The following is a 24,390-nucleotide window of genomic DNA, read 5'->3' as shown; positions in this document are numbered from 1 at the left end:
AAAAGAAATGGGGGTGGGATCTTGAAGAGTCTGGAAGAGATAATTGTACAATCATGTTCGTAGCAGCGTTATTCATGGTAGCCCAAACTGAAAGCAACCCAAATGCCCACTGACAGATAATTAGATAAGAGAAATGTGGAGAATATAAGTGGAATATTGTTTGGCCTTAAAAAGGTATAACATTCTGACATATTCTACAACAGGGATGAACTTTGAGGACATTATGGTATGAGAAACAGGCTAGTTACAAAAAGACAAATACTGTATCATTTCACTTAGATAAGGTTTTTAAAGTAGTCAAAAATCATAGAAACAAAGTATGGTGGTTACCAAGGGCCAGGGGAGGGGACATGAGAGTTGTTATTTAATGGATACAAAGTTTCAGTTTTGCAAGATGAGAAGTTCTGAAGCTCTGTTACCCACCGATATGAATGTACTGAATACCACTGACCTGTACACTTAAAAATGGTTAAGATGGAAAATTTTATATTAAATCTACTTTACTACAATTAAAAAATTTAGAAGGCAAAGTTACTATACTGGTTAGAGATATACTTCTACATGTGCATTTATATGTTCATGTCAACTGCAAAGGAAAATGAGAAAATGATTATCATGCAGGCCAGATAATGCTGATCTGAAAGGAGAGAGATGCATGTGATGGCCCGGGGCATATATGGTTTCTAGGCAGCTGAAAGGTGGTGGTTACACACATATTCGCTTCGTAATTTTTCTTTAAATTGTTTATATGTTTTATTCATATATAAAAGTTTTAATGTTTTTCTTTAAAATGTGTGTATACATATATACATATATAAGTATATATATATACATACACAGAGTAGTGTCTAAAACATATAAACAGTTTAAAGAAAAGTTACGAAATGAATATGCGTGTATATATGTATATGCATGGACATATGCATATGTATATACAGATCTATGTATACATATGTGTTTATTTCTTGCTCCTGCTGTAACAAATTACAACGAATTTAGTGGCTTAAAACGTTGCAAATTTGGGACTTCCCAATTGTGGCTCAGCAGTAACGAACCCGACTAGTACCCGTGAGATTGTGGGTCTGATCCCTGGCCTCACTCAGTGGGTTAAGGATTCGACATTGCCGTGAGCTGTGGTGTAGGTCACAGACGTGACTTGGATCTGGCATTGCTGTGGCTGTGGTGTAGGCGGACAGCTACAGCTCTGATTCGACCCCTAGTCTGGGAAATTCCATATGCTGTGGGTGTGGCCCTAAAACAAGATAAATAAATAAATACATATATAAACAAATAAATAAATAAAAATTTAACAAAACCAGTGCAAATTTATGATCTTACATTTCAGAGATCAAAAGTCCAAAATAAGGTGTTGGCAGGACATATTTCTTCTGATGGTTCTGGGCGATCCCTTTCTCTGCCTTTTCTATTTCCAGAGACCACCTGCTTCCCAGTGCAGCTCCAATGTCCATCTTCAAAACCAGCAGCCCAGCACCTTCCAGTCTCTGCTTCTGTCATCACATGACCTTTTCTTGATTCTGACCCTCCTGCCTCTCTTTTATAAAGACTACAGTGGATCCAACTGAATCAGCCAGGATAATCCCCCATCTCAAACTCCTTGATTTAATCACACTTGCAGGGTTTCTCTTGCCATGCAAGGTAACTGTATCATAGTCACAAATTCCAGAAATTAGAATGTGGGCATCTCTGGGGGACCATTGTTCAGCCTACTGCAGAGTGTTATTTATTTACGCCAATTTTTGTATTTTTTTAAAAATTAAGTTTGAGAGTTCTTCATATGTTCTACATTAAACACAGAAATGAAAATATTTTCTCCCAATACGTGCCTTTTCTTTTCCTTTTCCTAGCAGTGCCTTTTGAGGAGCAGAGTTGTTAATTTTGAAGAATTCCAACTCGTTTTTCTAATGAGTCACGATTTGCTGTCTCATCTAAGAAATCTTTACCTAATCTATGAGCTCAACAATTTTTTCCCCTTCCTTTTCTTCTGCAAGTTTTTTTTTAAATTTTTTAATTTTTTAAATTAAAAAAATTTTTCGGTCTTTTCTAGGGCGACACCTGAGGCATATGGAGGTTCCCAGGCTAGGGGTCTAATTGGAACTATAGCTACCGGCCTACACCACAGCTCACGGCAACACCAGATCTCCAACTCACTGAGCGAGGCCAAGGATTGAACCCACAACCTCATGGTTCCTAGTTAGATTTGCTAACCACTGAGCCACCACAGGAACTCCTTCTGCAAGTTTTTTAGTTTTAGGCTTTACATTTAGAGCCATTATTGATTTTGAGTTGATTTTTGCATACAGTGTGAGGCACAGATCTTTTAAGTCCTTTTAAGATCTTTCAAGATTTAAATATTGAATGAATGGTGCAAAGGCTAAAATAGCATGAGAATTCATCAGCTGCTGTGGTGGTTAGGCTGGATATTCCACTAGCAGTAGCCTGTGGCCATAGCATTCCATCCAGAACACCTTGATTTCTTCAGTTATGATAAGGCAACTATAGCGAAGATAAAAAATTGTGCTTGTGTATAATATAATACACAAAAAAATCCCTAAACAGTGTCCCTAAATAACATCAAGCACAAACAAAAACACCTTCCTTATAAATCAGTTTGTAATGATAAATAGCCTTTCCTCTACCACATTTTAAAATGTTTAAATAATTTATTCTGGACACTGAAGAAGAGTAAAACTAATTTACATTGTACTCTTTGACGAGTTATGAGGAGAGCTAAACTGAACAGTATAATTAAAAAACTTTTTTTATTAAAATATAGTTTGCAACGTTGTACCAATTTCTGCTGTACAGCAGAGTGACCCAGTCATACATACATATGTATGTACCCCTTCCCTTTCTTATATTATCTTCCATCATGGTCCCTCCCAAGAGACTGGGTATAGTGCCCTGTGCTTTACAGCAGGACTTCATTGCTTATCCATTCTAAAGGGAATACTTTGCATCTACTAACCCCAAACTCAGTCCATCGCACTCCCTCCCCTCTCCTCCTTGGCAACCACAAGTCTGGTCCTATGTCTGTGAGTCCTGAAGCGTATAATTTGCATTTATCCCAATTATATTTAAATATACCAATTAATACCTTAAAATATTACTGTTTGGCCTACCCCGTAAGGCCATTCTTTGTATGTGTGTCTCTTCTTAGGTTTCCATGATAGAAAGAGATTTCCCTCTTATTTTATTCTAACATTTTGTTCTTATTTGGTTGAAATTTGGGAGAGGAGGGAAATGAAATAGGAGTTCTCAAAACGCTCTGGACCCTTAAATGCTTAAACATTATTTTTATGTCTCCCTTTGCCTTTTCCATGTTGTTCATTGTGTTTATTTTACAAGTGATGACTTTTTTTTTTTTTTTATCTTTTTAGGGCCCCACTCAAGGCATATGGTGTTTCCCAGGATAGGGGTCAAATTGGAGCTACACCACAAATTGGCCTACACCACAGCCACAGCAGCATAATCTGAGCCGTGTCTTCAACGTACACCACAGCTCATGGCAATGCCAGATCCTTAACCCACTGGGCAAGGCCAGGGATTGAACATGCATCCTCATGGATCCTAGTCAGATTTGCTTCCACTGAGCCACAATGGGTACTCCTATAAGTGATGACTTAGGAGACTACACAGATCATTTCTAAATGAGGATTTTCAGATGCTAAATGCTACAGGATCAGAGATGGGAGAACATGGGCCTTGGCACTAGATTGATCTGAGTGTCAATACCAGCTTTGGCTCTTATTAGACTTTAGAGAGTTTCCTCGTCTCTCTGAACCTCAGTTTTCCTTTCTGCAAAATGGAGATAATGATACGTTTCCTGGATGCAGAGACGGAATACTTTATAAACCTAGTTACATAGAGGAGGCCATGGGCTTGAGAGGAGGCAGAATTCCCAGCTGGATCCTAAGAGATGGGTGGGATGCTTTCTCGGGCTTTTCACTAGCCTTTTTTTCTCCGTGGTAAAGTGGCGCCTCTCCTCCCCTGCCTGCCTTTGCTGTTACCATGGTGATCCAGGTTCTATTTAGCCAGAGTTTGTGACAGGACAGATTGGTTTTGCAATTTGTGAAATCTCACTCTCTAAAATAAGGACCAGGCAGTGACGGCAGCAGTAACATCGTGGTGTTGGTAGAGCTTCTGTTACCTCCCTGTCACGCAGTCAGGGGAGAAGCTACTGTCAGCAGGGCTTGGTGCCAGGTCCTGTATATCTGTTTTTTTTTTTTTTTTTTTAAAGTGGAGTATAGTTGACTTATAATGTTGTGTCAGTTTCAGGTATAGAGCAAAGTGAATCAGTTATGTACATATATGTTCTTTTCCAGATTTTTTCTCATATAGGTTACTCCACAATATTGAGTAGATTTCCCTGTGCTATAGAGTAGGTCCTGTTACTTACCTATTTTATATCTAGTAGCATGTCTATATTAGTCCCCATCATCTAATTTGTCCCTCTCCCCAGCGTTTCCCCTTTGGTAACCATAAATGTGGTTTCAAATTTTCGAGTCTGTTTCTGTTTTGTTAATAAGTTGTTTTGTATATTTTTAAAATTAGATTCCACAAATTAGTGATCTCATATGATATTTGTCTTTGTCCCTGACTTACTTCACGCAATTATTAGCGTGATAATTTCTAGGTGTACCCATATTGCTGCAAATGGGATTATTTCATTCTATTTTTATGGCTGTAATATTCCATTGTGTGTATGTACCACGTCTTCTTTATCCATTCCTCTGTTGATGGATATTTAGGTTGCTTTTATGTCTTGGCTATCGTCAATAGTGCTGCAATGAGCACTGGGGTGCATGTATCTTTTCCAGTTGTGGTTTTCTCCATATATATATACCCAGGAGTAGGGCTGCTGGGACATATGGTAATGCTCTTTTTAGTTTTCTGAGGAAGCTCCCTACTATTTCCCATAGTGTTGCACCAATTTACCTTCCTACCAGCAGTGTAGGAGGGTCCCTTTTCTTGCGCCCTCTCTGGCATTTATTGTTTGTAGAAATTTTGAAGATGGCTATTCTGACTGGTGGGGAGGTGATATTTCATTGTAGTTTTGATCAGGATGGGCTGTCTTCTGAACTGATAACATATAGCAGTTGAAAACTGATGTTTGCTTTTGTTTCCTTTCCTCCAGTTTCCTTTTTTACACACATGCCTTCATTGTCTGCCCTTTCTGCCATCAAAGACTTGCTCTCAGATCATTTGTTCTTACTCAGCTGATAAAGTAGAAGTTGTGTAGTGGGCATTAAACATAGAAGTTTTGTTTTTTTTTTTTTTTTTGTTTTGTTTTTTTTTGCTGCACCCATGGCATACAGAAGTTCCTGGGCCAGGAACTGAATCAGAACACAGCAGGGAAAATGCCAGATCCTTAACCAAGTGAGCCACAAGGGAACTCCAAACATAGAAGTTCTTATAATTGGTTTCAGAAAACTTTTTCTTATGGAAAATTTCAAACATTAAAAAGTAGACAGTACTCATCAGCCAACTCCAATAATATGGCCAATGTTTATCTTATTGCAATTTCACCTTCAGCCATATTTTTGAACCAAACCCCAGAAATTGCTTCATTAATATCTCATAGAACCCCTAAAATATAAGAATCAGTGTGTGTGTATGTGTAAAACATGACCATCATGCCATATAAATTGACCTTGGAGATACTCTTTATCACTCGAATACATTATGAAGAATGAAATTATTGACTTGGACTTCTTCCCATGAAGGTTTAACTACAACAAATATTTGCCCCCTGTAACAAACAACTTGAAATTTAATTAAAATTATTTCCAGACAGTGGACAGCAGGCAGCATAGGACTGAGAAATCTGAGCAGAGGGAAACACACAAGGTGAGCTCTATTGTTGTGGGCTTGGAGCAGGTAGGAGCATGGAAACAGATGCTAGTGGACTTGCGGAATCGAGGAAAGAGATCATATTTAGTAGAGACTGGCTAGAATTTGCAGGGCAGAATATCAATGAGGAGAAGATTGAAGACAGGGGCAGGTGTGGAGAGACAATGAGAATGCTCTAGATGTTTGCAGGGCAGTCCCTGACAATCTTTGGCTGACTACTGGTATGCGCATGTGTGGAGTGAAATTCCATGAGCCCAGGAAAGAACCTCCAGAAAGAAGGTTGAGTAGTTCCTGGAGCTCACATAGGACTGGGAATGGTTTGCATTGCTACCAGCCAGAGTGGAAAGATCTTATAATATCAGCAGCTCATTTGTTGGCATTCACCTTCCGACTTTGAAGAAACAACAGTTCATGGGCCAAAATCTATAGACAACTATATGTAGATAAGTATTTTTCAATGTAGACCCCTGATAGAGAACCTACCCGGGATACTCAGTTAGCAGGAACAGTCTCCTAGTAAATCACATAATTCTGAGTGGTGTAGATAGGCAAGGCTGTAACCCTATCTCTTAAGTTTATTTCTTGATGATTTTTAAAATAATTCTTCGATCAGCTGAAAGCTTCTCCTCATCTGACTCATTTGTTATATAAGAAATAGAAAAAAATGATTCTTCCCTGTTTCAATATATATATTTTTAGTTGTTATGACATAGAAATGTTTGTTGTTATCTAATTATGATCAGAAAGCTTGATACAAATTCCTTACTCGCCCCCCCCCCCCGCCCTTTTTTTCTTTTTTTGCTGCCCTGAAGCATATGGAGTTCTTGGCCAGGGATCAGATACCAGCTGCAGTTCTGACCTATGCTGCAGCTGCACCTGTGCCAGATCCTTAATGCACTGTGCTGGGCCAGGGATTCATGGATTCAACCTGTGTCCCAGCTCTCCAGAGATGCCACTGATCCCATTGTGCCATAGCAGGAACTCCTAAAAAATCCATTATTTGTCTCACCATCCCACCTCCAAACGTACTGATTGGAATCCCACAACTTCACAGGGAAGACTTGACTTGAGGTGTATTACTTATTACTTTCCAACCTATCCTGATGGGATCAGGTATGTTTCTATGTTGCTTAATATCTTCTTATCTGCTGCATAGCACTCCCAGCTCTGTTTAGGGCCTTTTTTTTCCCCTCAGTGTGGCATGCCTGTGTCCCTCAGAACATCTGGGACATTATACTTCTGGAAACAGATAACAGAACTCTCCCAGCAGTGTCTGCTTTGATAAGTTTCTAGTTTAAAATCATTATTGCCCATGGTCTGCCACCTTGATTAATCATTTGCATATTTATATATACGGTAGAGCAGCCCAACAACTGTTTTCCAAGAAGAATCTTCTTCTTGGCACAAATAAATCTTGTAACTACCAAATGCAGAAGTGGTATATTCATCTGTAAGTTGTGAATTACTTGTGTATTTGACCAGAGTTAGCCTGTGCAGATGGAAGCAATATATTAACTTTTTAGGCAAAATGGTAATGTAACGAAGTCACCACTGTGTACCCTGCTCTTTTTCACTTAGCAATACACTCATTCATCCATTCATTTATCATTCAAATATTATTTATAGAGTTCTTAATATGTGCCAGGTCCTGTCCTAGATGCTGGGCATGCAGCCTGCCTTTTGGTACTTTGTCCTGCCACTAGCAGCAGCTCCAGGTTCAGACTGGCCATCCACCTGGCAGGACTCAATGGGACTGAGACTAGTGCTAAGTTGACTCTGTAGTTGGAAACAGGTCATGGAGAGCAGCGTGCAAAGCATCTTTGGGATCATCAGTGATCCAGCAACCCCATGCAGGGAGTGCAAACATAGTTTCCATGAACAAGGTCAGGATGTGTATATGATTCATCTTGGAACAGAGACTTTAGGGCCCTCGTTCCCTTTATGTGATTCCAGTTATGTCAGCCCAAGGCTTGTGTGCCCATCGGCTGCCCTCTGGGTAAACAAAACAGATAACAAAAACAGAGTAGGTTAGAGTCCATGTTTACGCAGGGAAGTGGCCCTGAGAGAATGCAAACCGAGGATCAGCTCCCCAAGCAACCTGCTGTTTACCCTTTACTCACACACACGGTCTGGAGGGGGAGAGCGACAAAACAAACTGGTACATCATAAGGACGGTATTGCTAAGTGCCCTGATGACCAATTAGAAGAGAGAACTAGAGGGCAATGGAAGGTACTTTACATTTTACAAGAGGCATTCTTGCCGATTTGTTATTTGCACCCAGGTAAGTGCATCCATAGGATTTTTGCTCAGAAGCAGATTTGCTGGGTCAAAGAATATGTGCTTTTTGGAATTTTGATAAATATCACCGAATTCCTTCTGTGGAGTTAGCCCTTCTTCTTCTTCTTCTCCTTTTCCTCCTCCTTCTTTTTTGTCTTTTCTAGGGTCACACCCGCAGCATATGGAGGTTCCCAGGCTAGGGGTCAAATCAGAGCTGCAGCCACTGGCCTACGCCAGAGCCACAGCAACGCCGGATCCGAGATGTGTCTGTGACCTACACCACAGCTCATGGCAACGCCGGATCCTTAACCCACTGAGCGAGGCCAGGGATCGAAACTGCATCCTTACGCTTGCTAGTCAGTTTCATTTCCGCCGAGCTGGGAACTTCCAAGTTTTCTCTTCTTTACAGTCCTACCAGTCATGTGCTGATTTTCCTACACCTTCATCAACACAGGAGGCCATCTAAGTTGAATCTGAGCCATCTGATATGTAAAGAATCACACCTCATCCTGGTGTGTGTGTGTGCGTGTGTGTGTGTGTGTGTGTGATTTGTTTTATTATGAATGGGTTCACACATTCTTCATAAGTTTAAGAATTATTTGAGCTCCTTTTCCTGTGACCTGTTCATGTTCTCCACCCATGTTCTATTGTCTTGACCTTATTTCTTTCTGTGAATTTTTAGTACATCAAGGAAATATCTTTTGCCTTTTTAAAATTTGACATTTGTCTTTTTGCTTTGTGGTATTTTCTCCCAAATAATATTTTTTTAGCTTGTATGTAATTTAATCTATCAATCTCTTATGGCATGACCACTTTGGGATTAGAAGAATAGTTTTATCTCAGTTTTCTTTTTTTTTTTTCCCCTTTTCTTTTTTGGCTGCCCTGAGGCATATGGAGTTCTTAGGCCAAGGATCAAATATGAGCCTTAGTTGTGAACCAAACGCCTAAGCCGCAGCTTTGGCAACGCCAGATCCTTAAACCCAGTGTGCCAGGCTGGGGAACGAACCTGCACCCCGGGGCTCCCGAGATGCCCACGATCACTTTGGGCTACAGCAGGAACTCTTATCTCAGTTTTCTGACAGGACTTTCCTGATATCACTTTAAACATTAAATTTATTTATTTTTTCTTTTTGGCCGCCCCTTGGTGAATGGAGTTCCTGGGCCAGGGATCTGATCAGAGCCACAGTTTCAACCTAAGTCACAGCTGTAGCAATGCCAGATCCTTAACCTACTGTGCTGGGCTGGGGATCGAACCTGTGTTCCCAAGATGCTGATGATCCCTTTGCACAACACCGGGAACTCCTATTTTTCATTTATTTTGATATGAGGTGTGAGATTAGAATCTAAATATATCTAATTTTTTTCTGTATGGCTATAACCACTTCGATTTATTGAATAACAATTTGCTATTCTTTCAGAGAGTCTATATCTGCTCTTAACTGGCCACCTAGTACATACATACTTTAGGCCTTTGCCACAGACTATAAGCTCAAATTTTTACTGCTCGACTTTTATCTTAAGCACTGTGATGAAAGATGACTTAAATGGAAGATTATTTAATGGATGGATATTCATTTGAGATTTTATATATGTGTGCATGTACCTTTTCAAGTTTTATTTCTGGAATAAGAGTTTTATATATAACTGCTTTTGTTTTAACACCTTTTTGAAGGTGAGTGTTTATTTCCTTACTTCAGATTTGCTGAGAGTTTTTTTTTTTTTCTTTTTAAGGCTGCACCTGCAGCATTTGGAAGTTCCCAGGCTAGGGGCTGAATCAGAGCTGCAGCTGCCAGCCTACAGCACAGCCACAGCAATGCCAAATCCAAGCTGCATCTGTGATTTACACTGCGGCTTGCAGCAATGCCGGATTCTTAACCCACAGAACCACAACAGGAACTCCTTATTTATTTATTTTCTCAGTGTTCTCATTTATTTTGATGAAAGTTTGTCCTTCAAATATTTTTTTTATTGAAGTATAGTTGATTTACTCTGTTTCAGTGTACAGCAAAGTGATTCAATTATATATGCACATATATTCTTTTTCAAATTATTTTCCATCATAGGTTATTACTAGATATTGACTATATTTCCCTGATTATAAGTAGGTCCTTGTTGTTTATCTATCTTATATATAGTAGTACGTATCTGTTCATCCCAAACTCCTAATTTATCCCTCCCCGCCCTTTGCCCTCTGGCAACCATGTTTCTTTTCTATGTCTGTGAGTCTATTTCTGTTCTGTAAATAAATTCATTTGTATTTTTTTTTTTTTAGATTCCACAATAAGCAATATCATGATATGTGTCTTTCTCTGTCTCACTTACTTCACTAAGTATAATCTTCTCTAGACTCTTGGGCAAGTCATTTCTCTTCCTGTGCCTGCTGCTTTGACTGTTAAGTCAGGGATAATGAGAGCTGCCTTGTTAGTCTGGGGAGATTAAATAACTTTAAAATAAATGAAGGCTTTAGCGCAACGCCAAAACATAGTAAGCCCTCAGTTCATCTTAGCTCATTATATCATTATCATCATTATTATTATGGAGTCATGTTGATCCAAGTGCTAAGAAGCTTGTCATTTTAAAAATGGCTGAGAGTATCTGGAAGATTAACATAAGCCTTAGATGCACTGACATCTGTTCTTCCGAAGAAGAGGTGAACTACTTCTCTTTTGTTCTTGGTCTTAACATCCTAGAAACTGGGGGCTTGAAAAAGCAAACTGTCAACAAACAGAGCAGATGTGAGTGAATCCTATTCCTTTCATAGAATCACAGAATCTAGGTGTTTGGAAAGGAATTTAGATGCTATCTGGTCCAATTTCCCTTCCCAGAGTTATTTGTTACATATTTAAATAAACCCAATTCTAACTTTTTCCCTGTAAATGAAAATAAGGTATCTTTTAAAGAAATGGGAAGTCCGTTTCAATCAGAATGAACTATATACTTGTTATTTCTGAAGTGTCAAATTTTTGCAGAACTGAATCACGATCTGATATTTCATTTGCTTTAAATTCTTTTGAGAAATGGTTTCCTCCATCTTCTGTCGGAGGTTCACTGCTAGAGGGCATGAGAGCGCACCCTGATCCCGGCACCCATTCAGCTCTGGTTCCCACCGTTGACCCGCACGGTCAGGCGGTCATCAGCAAGACATTGGAATAAGAGCTCTGAGCTGATGATGTCAGTAACTTTTAAAATAGCTGATTTAAAAACCTCCTCAGTGACCTCAGCTACACTTAATGCCACTCAGCTCATCTGGACGTGGGCAGGAAATGTAAGAAGGATGGATGACAACTGGAACTCCAAGAAGCTGTATCTACAGAAGCCCATTTTAGGAAAGAACTTGCCTGAACAAGTCGAAGATCGAAGACACCCTCAGTGACCATGATGCGGATATAGAACTTGTGTAGTGCCAGCCCTGGGAGTCTGGGGAAAACCTAGCTACCACAACAACAGTTGCACATGGTATTTCTCAGACTCTGCACATACCTTCTGCGCTGGGAGCTCTAGCTCCCTTTGCTGGCCTCCTGTGTATTTTGGAAATTCTTCAGGAGATGATTCACATGGGCTCATGAACAGCGCTGTCAGTCATCCTGGGTTTTCCCCTTTGGCTCTTCTTGCCTTTCTTTCCCACTGCATATGCTGACCTTGAATCAGCAGGCATTGCCTGCTGAGGCCTGCCGCATCCAGCCTGTGGATGCCTGATGCCCAGGATGCTGAGGTCTGCAGAGAACACATCCCTCACCTGCAGAGCCCACTTGCAGAGGGTGCTGCTGCTAGCAGAAATGCTGGTGGGTCAGAGTGCCAGGAAAGCTGTGCTTAGTCTTCTGGACCCTTTGGTGTAGCTTCAGCTACATTTTAGCCTTTGCTAATGCTATTTATCTGTGAATTGGACATCAAAGCTATAACCTAAAATCTCCTGCACGCTGTACCTGTTACTATTGAAATTTTATGGAGTGATTAAACATGCCCTTATCAAACACTTGGCAGGTGACTCCACGGCGCCTACATCATCACAGGACTCAACACCCTTTCAGCCTAATAAAAGTTCCAAGTTTGATGTGCAAAAATTCGCACAAAAATTTCAAACTGGTTCATGTCCTGATTTTTTCTGTTTATTTCAATTGAATGCCTTTTTCCAGTCTATACATGCTTCAAAATTCTTTTTTTTTTTGGTCTTTTTAGGGCCACACCCATGGTGTGGCATATGGAGAGTCCCAGGCTAGGGGGTCTAATTGGAGCTACAGCTGCTGGCTTATGCCACAGCCACAGCCACAGCAATGAGAGATCCAAGCCACATTTGTGACCTGCACCACAGCTCACGGCAACGCCAGATCCTTAACCCACTGAGCGAGGCCAGTGTTCGAACCTGCAACCTCATGGTTCCTGGTTGATTCATTCCGCTGCACCACGATGGGAACTCCAATGCTTCAAAATTCTTTTAACCAACTTTTTATTCTTGCATATTTAGAGTTCCCCCAACTTCTCACTACAGTTTTTCCTTGGTAGCCATAGAGAATCGTTTCCAGAACCCTGCTCAGATGCCAAAAGTGGCAGAAGTTCAAGTCCCCTATATAAAGTGATGTAGTATTTGCATGTAACCTGTGCAGATTTGCCTGTATACTTTAAATCGTCACTAGATAATTATTATAATTAGGTATTATAATACCTAATACAATGCAAATGTTATGCAAATACTTGCCAATGCTCAACAAATTCAAGTTTTACTTTTGGGAATTTTTGGAATTTTTTTCTGGATATTTTCTATCTGCTATTGGTTCAATTCTTAGATTTGGAACCTGTGAATATGGAGGACCAACTCTATTATGAGCCATCCTGCAAAGAACATATTCATGGCTATATTTCCCCGTAACAAATATATTTCCTTGGGGGGGGGGTGGAAATCTCGATTGCTGAGACAAAGGAGTTGTATTTTTTTTTTCTTTTTATGGTCGAATTCATGGTATATGGAAGTTCCCAGGCCAAGGATGGAATCCCAGCTGCAGCTGTGACCTATACCAATGTTGGATCCTTAATCCACTGCACAGAGCTGGGGACTGAACCTGAGCCACTGCAGAGATCCTTAACTCACTCTGCCACAGTGGGAATTCCTGGATGCTTTTCTTCGAATGATCAATGGTCCTTTCTGGGATGAGTAAGTGTAATAAGCATAGTGTGTCTGCTAAGCAGGGGCTCCAGTGCCAGTTGGCGGCTGTGCCAGTTGGCCAGAACCCAGTCCAGGGCTGACCTCAATGGGCTCCGGGCCTCTGAATGACTGGGGCTACTCATGATGAGTCTATTTGAAAGGAGTCTGCACTGTAGGGTATCTTTCATGAAACCTAAGGGTTATCATGAAAAGCAGAATTTTTCAAATTGAATTTCAATGATGTACAAAAATGAGGAATTAAGGCACAGCGCCTAATAGACTCTCCCTTTCCCCTAAGCACAGGAGCATGTGCAGCTGTTCCAGATGTTTGACCCAGCAACAGGCCTGATGATGTATCTTTCACTGTATCTACCTCCCCCTTAAATCCCAGAGAGTCCAGAACACCTGATCTAGCAAATAGGGTTGGAGAAGGAGCTAGGACACAGTGAAGAAGCGGATCAGACCTTCCCCTCTTCACTCCAGGCTTTAAATTAGAGGTGAGGAAACACTAAGCTAAACAAAAATATTTAGAGTGTTGTATATCGCACTGGACTACAGTTAGTATGATTATTAGACCAATTTGGATTGTTCTTTTTTTTAATTCATTGAATTATATTATATATACAGTTGTATAACCATCACCACAACCTAATTTTATTTATTTATTTTTGTCTTTTTTTTTTAGGGCTGCACCCGTGGCATATGGAAGTTCCCAGGTTAGGGGTCCAATCAGAGCTATAGCCGCTGGCCCACACCACAGCCACAGCAACTCGGGATCCGAGCCGCATTTGCGACCTACGCCACAGCTCACAGCAACGCTGGATCCTTAACCCACTGAGCAAGGCCAGGGATCAAACCCTCAACCTCATGGTTCGTAGTCTGTGTCACAACGGGAACTCTGGGATTGTTCGTTTTTAAAGCTAAGAATTCTTGGGAAATATGTGGAATCTGCCTGAGATTCCATCCAAGGGGCCCAGACGGAACTAATTGTCAGAGGGGAGGATTGAGAAAAAGAACAGGTGCCTGTGATTGTACCTTACTGGGTTTACCTCCTTTAGGAACATGCTAGGGTTGGAGCCAACACATCTTCACAGGCACTGATTTTTTTGTTTGCTTATTGTCCTTTAAGAGAAGGATCAATCTATTTCAGTGTTACGGTTCAGATATGTACTGTTCCTGTTTATATCTTTCAAGCCCATTTCAAGGAAATAGAGAAAATTTTATCTCAAGCGAGTGACTCTCTGTCTCTCCCAGGGTAGGGATCCAGCCCATGCCATAGCAGTGACAACCCTGGATCCTTAACCCCTGAGCCACCAGGGAACTCCAAGGAAGTAGAGAAAAATTTTGATTCACCATTGTTTTGTGTTAAAAGACTAGAAACAGGAGTACCCATTGTGGCCCAGCAGGTTAAGAACCTGCCATAGTCTCCATGAGGATGTGGGTTCGATCCCTGGCATCACTCTGTGGGTTAATCTGGAGTTGCTTCAAGCTGCTGTGTAGATCACAGATGTGGTTTGGATCCAGTTTTGCTGTGGCTGTGGGGTAGGCTGGCACCTGTAGCTCTGATTTGATCCCTAGCCTGGGAACTTCCAGATGCCATGGATGCAGGCCTAAAAAGATAAATAAATAAATAAATAAAATAGTTTCAAAAGAAAATCATGATTCACATATAACAATATATTATATCACATATAAACAATATGAGCTAAAGCTCACAAATTAAAGAGGGAATCAGCCAGATGTCACAAGTGGTTCAAAGGAGAAGTCAAAGATAAATTCATATGGAGTAAAAGAATGTTAAAATCAATTTACAAATGGACAAAAGCCTGGCTTTTTCCTTGGTGGTGGTGGTGTGGTGGGGTCATGGAATGGCGTGGAGTCTTTTGAAGCTCCATCAGACAGGATTTATTTGCATGTTCATAGACAAGAATTATTTGCATTGCTATCAGTTATCCACAATTTAGATACTGGTAAAATAGTTCAAATACAAGGAAAAGCACAAACTCCATAGAGACAGATAACTTTGAAAGGTGTGCCATAAATTATGGCTCATTTTCCACTGGAGAAACACAGTAATCTTTTTTGCTTATTCCAAAGTCTTGAATTTTCTTTACACCAATAAAATCTACTATATAAAAATGTTTCCAAGGTATTGATCCAGTGGGAGGGAATTAAAAGGAGGACAGAAAGAGATTTTTTTAAAGTAAGCTTAGACACGTAGACATAAAAAAGATATTGGAAGAGACTCTAATGATCTGATGTAGGAATACAAACAATCTACCAGAGCCGAAAAGCATTTGCTCAGACTCTGGTAAAGAAAAGGAAGTCCTCATGTCCTTGCTTCAGACAGTTCCCTTTGCTTACCACTAGGGGTCGCTAAGCAGGCATGATGACCGCCGTCAGGAGCCGCAGCGTCTAATCCATCTACGGTAACGTCCAGCTGATTAACAAATTTCGGAAGACGTTTTTACCCAGTCCAGGGCCTGGCACATGGTAAGCATTCAATACATGTTTCTTGAAAGCGCAGGGGATGCTTTTTACACTGTAGGCATCAAAGAGATATGATAATTTCAGAATAAGGATTCGTTAAGACTTCTGGCCATATTAGGACAAAGGAAGCAAACATACATTAGAAGTCACTAGATTAATTAAACAAAAAGGGATACGTTTAGCTATGAAGTTAGACTTGGTAAGTCTGTGAATGGTTGCTGTTGGCTGTACAAACATCAGTGTAGCAAAATACTTGTTTCAGTGCCCACATGGCAAGTCATCCTTTTATTTGCTTCTATTTTGCTCAGGTGCCATCAAATGTTGATTCTTCCGCTCCTCCCCCTTCCATATGCAGCAGGTTCAGCCCTAAAAAGGCAAAAACAAAGCAAAACAAAACAAAGACAAGGATCACAAAGAGGGTGACGACAGAAATGTATTGTCTCATAGTTCTGGTTGGAAGTCTGAAATTAAGGTGCTGGCAGGGCCCTGCTCTCTCTGACTGCTGTTCTAGGCAATCCTTGGCAGTCCTTGCCACATAGAGATATCCCTCTGATCTCTGCCTCTGCTGTCACATGACTGCCTTCTCTGTGTGTCACTCCTTTCCTTCTAAGAACACTAGTTATATTGGATTAAGGGCCCACCTACTCCAGGATGACCTTATCTTCATGAATTGCATCTGCAATAACACTGATGCTGAATAAGGTCGCGTTCTAAGGTGCTGGGTGTCAGGAGTTATTTTTTGGGGGGACAGAAGAAACCCATTCAATTCATAACAAGGAGGTTAACAGAAATTGCTCAAAAAAGAATTCTGGGGTCAAATACATTTGGAAAACACATTTCTGTAGGGTTTTTTGGCAGTAGTACTTTGAGAGGGTCTTTAATTTGTTCATCTAAAGGGGAGCCACCAAACTGGGCCTGGAATATGCGGTCTCTCCCACATGTTTGACTATGGACTTCTTTTCACAGTGGAATCGGTGTTCTGTGTGACACACAGATCTCAGGCTCTGTGGGAAGCAGCAGCACCCCACTCCCTAGTTCCCTGTCCCTCTGCTTCTGCCTCTTACCTGCTATGTCTCTTTGGGACAACTGCCTTCATCTCTGAGCAGGGGTTTCCTCCTCTAAGACAGAGACAACAATATACTTTCCCCTATGGGTTCCTCCTAAGAACCGTGTTAGAAGAATTAGGCTGAAACACACATAGGCCAAAACCTGGGGCAGAAGTAGCCCTTCACTTAATAGTGGTTGTCTTTGTTATGCTAAGCAGACAGCTGTGAATTTCTTGGTATTTTTATCAAGGCTCTCAGGAATAATTCCTAAGCTAGGACAGTTTCCACTGGTAGGGTTTTCTTGTTCATTTTCCTCTTTCTTTTACCATTTTGTTTTTCTTTAGATGAATGATTTTCTTTACGGTAATTAGCAGCTACCTTGGCTAAAATGTGAAACCCAACTGTATTTCTGATACATCTCCAACATTAGCAAAGAATGGGCCATTTCATGCTGCAGTTCCTTATTCTCATCTTCCACCCCGGTGAGGGGAAGAGGGCGTGATCACAAGATCCCCAGCAGACGGGAAATTGTGAAAGGGACCTCGCTCTAGAAAAGCAGCCCACAACGGCCCCAGCTTTCAGAGGACGGTGAGCTTCTGAGACGACTTGGCTGAGAGGGGACCAGGCCATCTGTGTGCCCATCTGACATGGAGCCAAAGCGGATCAGGGAGGGCTACCTTGTGAAGAAGGTAAGCAAAATGCCACCTACAGGGGTGTCCCTGGAGATAGGGCTGGAGGGAACTGGAGTCCAGCTTTGCATTCTCCACCGTCTGAACCTATTGGGCTGAAACAGGACAGCATCACGGTATGTAGAAGGTTGGCATATTGGGGAGTGTTCCACTGCCTTCTCGTTCTTAAAGGTGAACTAATTCAGCTCGGGTGTCAGCATAGCTTGACTTGGAGGGACTGAGAATTTCAGATGGCGGGGTCTGGACGATAAGGGCCTGAGCAAAATCCTTCCCGAGTCATGCAAGTGTGTTATACTAGAAGACTCGAACTCTTCTGCTATAGAGGTTCCTGGGGGAGACTATTCATTTGTTATTTAAATTCTCCTTCCCTTTTTTTTTGAAGGAGGAAGAAGAGAATGATTAAAGATGACCTGATAGCATGATGCAGTAATTGTAGCTTATTTATCTTTTTTTTTTTTTTGATTGGACTGAAATCTCTTTGTTCACAGTTCTTGGTGAATTTGTATAATGTGCTATTAAGCTGGTAGGCAGGTGCCCCAGTTTAAAGATTAGAAAATAGAAACATGAGAGTACTCAAAAATGCTTTGTCTCACTGATGTGGTGTAGGAAACTAAACTTTGTTTTCACTTGAAGTTTTTCTTCTGAGAGTGGGTGTATGCACTGTGACACACACAGGGTGAGTTCACACACAGGGCTTGTTGGCTCCTGTGGGCAACACCTATTTGAACATGTAACTCATTCTGACCCAAGTTAGCTCAGGGTGTTAGAAGGCAACTGAATTCAGTACTTTCCTTCGGAAGCCCAGCTTTTTAATTTAATAAGTACATAATGGACTCTGTTCAGGCCTTGTATGGTTGAACATTTCAGTTGGAAATGTTCTACTAAGAGGGGCTTAAACTGCATACATTGCTGCCTGATTCAGTTTTGATTTCATGCTGGAGGGGACTTTAGACCATCTGACCTCGTTCCCTCCTCTCCAGAAGAGTAAGCTGAATCCCAGAAGCCAGGTGACTACTCAAGGTCACATGGTGGTAACAGAGTTGGGATCAGAAACCCAGTCCCTGGCCCTTAGCCCTGAGCTCTGTCTGAAAGCAAATTCAGTCTAAGTGAAGGTTTGTAGGATGTCTGTGGTTGTGGGAGTTACAAGTAGATGCCAGAGAATAAATGAGCCTTCAGTTGATATTCTCTCTAGCTGTCCATGTTTTGAAACATCTGTTGGAAAAAAACACACACATATATATACAGAGAAGTATATCGATTCTTTGCAAAAAGTGCTAATACTCTGAGAACCAATAATAATTAACACCAATTAGTTGACATTTCTTGCCTGATTGCTTAGGCTAGTATCCTGAGAAGAGCAGGTGAATAGAAATATTTTCTGCAAAGGTTTTTTTATTTCATTTAAAAAAATATTTAAGTATTTTTGTGGTGAAAATTGCTGTTATTAAGTTTGTATACCTATGTTTTAAACTCTATAAATTACAAAGAAATAAAAGACTAAATCTCTAATAAGTGACCCTACTAGAGCATGAGGATGAAAGAGTTAGGGTTGTCAAGCATATGGTCTTAAATTAATAATGAATTTTTAGTCAGTAATGGTCATTTCCTCAGATCATGGCCTGTCAAAGTCAGTCTTGAAAATGCACCTAGAAAAGAGCAACGAAATTTCATACTGATTTTTCTACAATTTCTATCTTCCCTAATTTTCATGTTTACAATTAAATTACAATTATAATTTTTGTATTTTTCTCTGGGACCTCTGGAACATTCTTTGTCATAATGTATTAAGATTCTCTACTTAGTTATTACAAAGAAATGCTCGATTCCCTTTGTCAGCTGCTAAACTGAAGTCAGAATTTCCCAGTAAGGTGCTAAGGTTCTTAACTTCTTTAGAGGTTATGTTCTTTTCAGATACTCCATGTACATGGGTTCAAAATTCTGTGTCAGGAAACTAGCGTACAGTAGATCTCTGCCACATAAGTGACAATGACTATTAGTATCAGTAATGCTATGCTTTTCAATAGATAGGGAGTCCTTCCTAGATGCTGTTAGGCATCTGCCCTGCCTCCTGGGTTGGATTCCAAATTAATAGTGAGGAAAGGCCTATGAAGATCTTTCTCTGACAAACTATGAGATGACTAAGTTTATTAATGTTTAAGCATTACAGGCAGTAATATATAACTCTCCCTCCAGTTACCTTTTTTTCTTTTGCAGTTTAAGTTCCCCAGGTGGTAAGAAAGAATAGCTTTCTCCTTATTCTTGTTTTATGAATTTTTTAAAATTTGTAATGGCTGTACCCATGGCATATGGAAGTTCTGGAGCCAGGGACTGAATCCAAGCCACAGCCATGACCTACGTCATAGCTGCAGCAATGCCAGAGCCTTAATGCATCGGGTCAGGCTAGTGATTGAACCTACACCTCTGCAGTGACCTGAGCTGCTGCAGTCAGATTCTTAACCCACTGATCCACAGCAGGAACTCCAAGGAATTTTATTGGAGATTAAGATGCTTTGGGTGGAAAAAATACATTAGAATATACTGATGCAAGGATTTTGTCAAGTCAGAAATCTTGGGGTCAGTAGTCAGTGGCATCAACTCTCAACAGTTTCTGCTTTTCTTCTGTGCAAGATAACCATCCACATTTCACACTTCAGGTTTCCTCCTTTGTCTCCCACCTAAGATCTTTAAATAGAACTGATGGGTAAGAGCAGGAGGGGAAAGACAGGGTTCTGTCATTTTGCAGCTTTTTCATTCCAAAGAATTTCCTTGCCCCAAAGTCTTGTCGCTTTGACTTAAAAAAAAAAAAAAAAAAAAGAGCACTTAGAGCCTGCCAGCTGGCAGCTAGCCAGTCCATGACCCCCATCTCATTCAATCTTAACCACCCTGTGTGATAGTACCCTTATCCCCATCTTACAGATGAGAAAACTGAGGCTCAGAGAGAATAAGTGACTTGCCCACAGTCCAACCACTGGTAAGAGGATCATCTGGGATTCGAACCCAGGTTTGCTTAACCGCAAAGCTTACCATCTCATTGATCCCAGGTAGCATTCTGAAAGGCAAGCTTCCAAAACCAGCCCAAGGGGGGTGTATGAACTTTGCAGAGCCAGAGTGGAGCCTGGACAGATGGTACTGTGGACAAGATTGAGTGTAGTGACCTCAACTCCCTTTCGCTCTGATTAGGGGGTTACATCCAGCCAATAAACATAAACATATTTTGGAGGTTCTTGAAAACATACTGATGATTTGGATTTGTTTATAATCATAGCTTAAAACAAGAGAGAGGAGTAGGTTACATGCAACCAATAACCTGGACCCTACCAAGTACATCCCAAACTAACCTCATTCCTAGAGGATGATGGAGCTGACTGTTGTTTCTATGGCAACAAATCCAGCAAGCACGTTGAGTGGTAGGACTGAGCCAAGGAGTGGATTAGGGATTTAGGTGGCCTGTGAGGCTGGGGGAAAGCACAGGAATTGGGGTGGTGAGAAAGAGGACAAGGGGCTTGGAAAAGGAGGAAAGCCTGGTGCAAAACAGAGAGCAAGACTCAGAGACCTTGGCCCAGCCATTCTTTCATATGGTTCCCTTGTCTTTGGGACACCATGAAATAAGCCCTTTGATTTGCACCCATTGATTCATCATCATCATAGTAACTAATATCTGTGGCACTTTCCCTGCATTAGGGACAGATCTAAGCAGTTAATCCATAGATTTTATGACAACCCTATAAAGTGGGTACAACTGTTATCCTTAACTTACAGACAAAGGGAGTAAGGTACAAAGAGGCAAAGAGTCTTGCCTAAGCTCTAAAGTGGCAGAGCTGGACTGGAACCTGAAATTATGGCCCCAGGGCTACCAAGAGCCATGCTTAACCCATGTTACACATGGCCCTCATGGGCTCAGATTGCAGTGCTTTTCTTTTCCAAAGCACAGTTGTTGTGATGAGTGGTACCTGGGAACACCTTATGCTGGAATGACTTCATAGTACTGTCTAGAAAACTGTGTTATCTTAACTGTCTATATGGTTGCCTTTGGCGGGGGGGGGGGGGCTTTGCTTGCGGCATGTGGAAGTTCCTGGGCCAGGGATCGAACCTGTGCCACAGCAGTGACCTGAGCCATAGCAGTAACAATGCCAGATCCTTAACTTCTAGGCCACCAGGGAATTTGATGGTTACTAATTATTGAATACCTACTACAAGCTAGGCACCGGATAAGCCCTTTGAGCATATGATCTCATTTAATCTTTACAGCAATGGGAAATGGGCACTATATTTTTTTCATTTTAAAAGTGAGGAGACTAAGGTTTGGAAAAATTAAGTAACTTGCATTAAGGCCACACAGCCTGGAGGAGGCAAAGTTGAGATTTGAACCCAAATCCCTAAGACTCCAGACATCGTGCTGTTAAACAATTGGTGCAATTTCTCTATTCATTTCCTAATATGTTTTTATGGAGAAATTGTCCAACCCGGAAGCATTTATTTATGTAAAAAGTGTACTACTGAACAGATGAGTTCCCTTGCCTTCAAAGTATTTAAACAGGCATTTGATCTGGGATGTTATACCAGGGATGTCATGAATCAGGTTGAAAAACTAGATGATGCAGGTTATGATGCAGGAGAAATAAGGGCTTCATTGAATGCAATGCCAACTTAAAATAACATGTCCCATGAGTGTGGGAGAATAGATGCTACTCACAGTTCTGCTTTAATTAGATGCGTAGTTTTGACTGTCATGTAGTTTTCCTTTGAATTCTAGCTCTATGTCATAGGAAAAGAGAAGTTGGAGGAAAAGGAGAAGTGAAGGGAGGTGTCTTCACTTGGTTGGAGGTGTCAGTCACGCTGCCTCCACCCTCAGCAACGAGTCATGATGGCTTCTTTCTGTGAAGCTACACATGCACAGGAAGGCCTGTCCCAATGAGTCTGTTTATCACACTGACCTGGAGTCAAGGTCACTTTCTCCCCTGTTCGGCTGTGCGTGAACCTTTTGAAAGCAAAGATGGCTTCCTGTTCATTCTTATCCCCCCACACCCAGGCCAGTGTCTGATGCACGGGAGCTGCTTCATTTTTCCTTATTTGTTGAATGTCTTAAAGAAAGAAACTCATCTCAAAGAGGCTCAGAGAAACCAAAGGATTGGAAGTTCATATTTTAGTAACCTAAATAAATCTTTTTTCCCCTTTTCCCCCCATATTTAGATATTCATGTTAAATATATTCTTAAGGGTTTTGGTTTTGTTTATTTGACTTGGTTTTTCGTTTTTGTTTTGACTTGCAGTTGAGGCCCAAGGGTTCAAATTAGGGCAGGGCACCTGGAATTGGAAACCTGAAGGGACCAGAGGGACCATGGGTTTTGGGGAGACATGTGTAGAATCTGAGGGTGGACTGGAATCTTAAGTATTTGGAGAAGTATTTATTTGAACGTCTCATTTGTGGCCTGCATTTCTTTTACTAATCTGATGATCTCAAGCATGCTGGGGAACTCAGTCGTTTAGCTTTCTCCCTTAAGTTATTCAGCAAAAGATTTTTGTTTTTTTTCCCTGAAACTTTCCCCGAATAGGACTCCAAAACAATCCAGTGTTTCACACCTTTGAAGACAATCAGCATCTATTCTGCTTGTCTCTTTGGGAGCTTAAAACATCCTGTCCCTTTGGGGCTAAAACCTAACAGTTCCTTCAATACTTCCCTAAGAGAGATGCCATCCGGTCACTCTCTTTTGAACCAGCTCCTCTCTCTGTAGCTTTGAGGTTTCCCGAACTCAAGGTTATTATCCAGGTGCACCTGTAAGCACAGAATTACAGGGACTAGGGAGTGTTTATTGGGTGTTCACTGTGTTCTGGAGCTTGCCCTAAGCAATTTACATGGATTATTTTATTTACTCTCCCAGTCACCCTAAGAAATAGTAGTATTGTCCCCGTTTGTCAGATGTTAAAAATGAGGTTAAAAACTTCCTCAAAATTCCCACAGTGGCGTGATGGGTTAATGATCTGCCTTGTTTCTGTGATATTGTTGGTTTGATCCCCAGCCTGGCATAGTGGGTTAAAGGATCTGGTGTTGCTGTAGCTGGGGTGTAAGATGCAAATGTGGCTCCGATTTGATCCCTGGCCCTAGAACTTCCCTATGCCTCGGGTGCAGCAGAAAAAGGAAAAACAACAAAAAAGAACAAACAAAAACTTCCTCAAGGTCACATTGTTAGAATGTGGCAGAGCTGGGATTTGAGCCTGGGCCGTTCAGCTTCAGAGCCCATGGTCACTTACTGGTTATGCTCCATTTAAGGTTAGAATATTACTTTCCTCACTTTAGAGCCTATGCTTCTATTTATAAAGCTTACAAATGACTTGGTAGGTTTTTTGACAGCCTGCACCAAATACTGACTTCCAGAGCCTTTTTTCCTCACATGCCCAATTCCCCAAATCTTGGCCAATTCATTTTATAAATCTTTAAAAAAGAGTATTCAAGAATAAGATTTTATCGTATTTAATTTGCATTCATTTGAATGTTGTCGACACAGTAAATTTTTACGTTTATTGGACCCAAACACCTCTTCTTTTGAGAATTGCCTGTTTCTATTGTTTGCCCATTTTTTAAAAAATTGGGAGGATTTGTCTATTTCTTATTGATTCTAAAGAGTTTAAAAAATATGTTAAGGATATTAACCTTTAATGATATGATAATATATTAAATATCCACAACATTTTATTTGCTTTTCGGTTGTTTAGGAGGTTTCTGTTGTTGTTTTTTCTTTCTTTCTTTCTTTTACTCTATAGAAAATCAGTTCTTTTATATGGTCAAGTATCTTGACCTTTAAGATTTCTTCTTTTGGTATCATGCAATGTCAGATTCTTATGCACTAAACTATTTCCGTGATGACGTGTAGTGACTCACCTG

General features: G+C 40.8%; 1 protein-coding gene and 1 long non-coding RNA gene across 4 annotated transcripts in view; both read left to right on the top strand.

The window, feature by feature from the left end:
• The first annotated feature begins 7,985 nt into the window (after window positions 1-7,985).
• LOC146404746 (uncharacterized) lies at window positions 7,986-12,229 on the top strand. Of its 2 annotated transcripts, none has more exons than XR_014839680.1 (2): window positions 7,986-8,153; window positions 11,165-12,229. It is a non-coding gene; the product is annotated as an uncharacterized LOC146404746 (long non-coding RNA). The 2 variants fall into 2 exon arrangements; XR_014839681.1 differs by having other exon boundaries at window positions 8,016-8,153; window positions 11,391-12,229.
• Window positions 12,230-17,402: 5,173 nt separating this feature from the next.
• The window catches only part of PLEK (pleckstrin), a 28,685-nt gene continuing 21,697 nt past the window's right edge, over window positions 17,403-24,390 (top strand). For both annotated transcript variants that reach the window (XR_014839679.1, XM_013996094.3), the window contains exon 1: window positions 17,403-17,511. Coding sequence is in view for 1 of the 2 variants with exons in the window: in XM_013996094.3 (XP_013851548.1) it covers window positions 17,470-17,511 (42 nt within the window). In the remaining variant the exon portion in view is untranslated. The remainder of the gene's footprint in view (window positions 17,512-24,390) is intronic.

Source organism: Sus scrofa, chromosome 3 (genome assembly GCF_054392235.1).
Source record: "Sus scrofa isolate SSC_HxYL_T2T_F1_AM1 chromosome 3, Sscrofa_HxYL_maternal_Yorkshire_Landrace_v2.0, whole genome shotgun sequence".
NCBI lineage: Eukaryota > Metazoa > Chordata > Mammalia > Artiodactyla > Suidae > Sus > Sus scrofa.
This window is presented reverse-complemented; position numbering and strand designations above follow the sequence as displayed.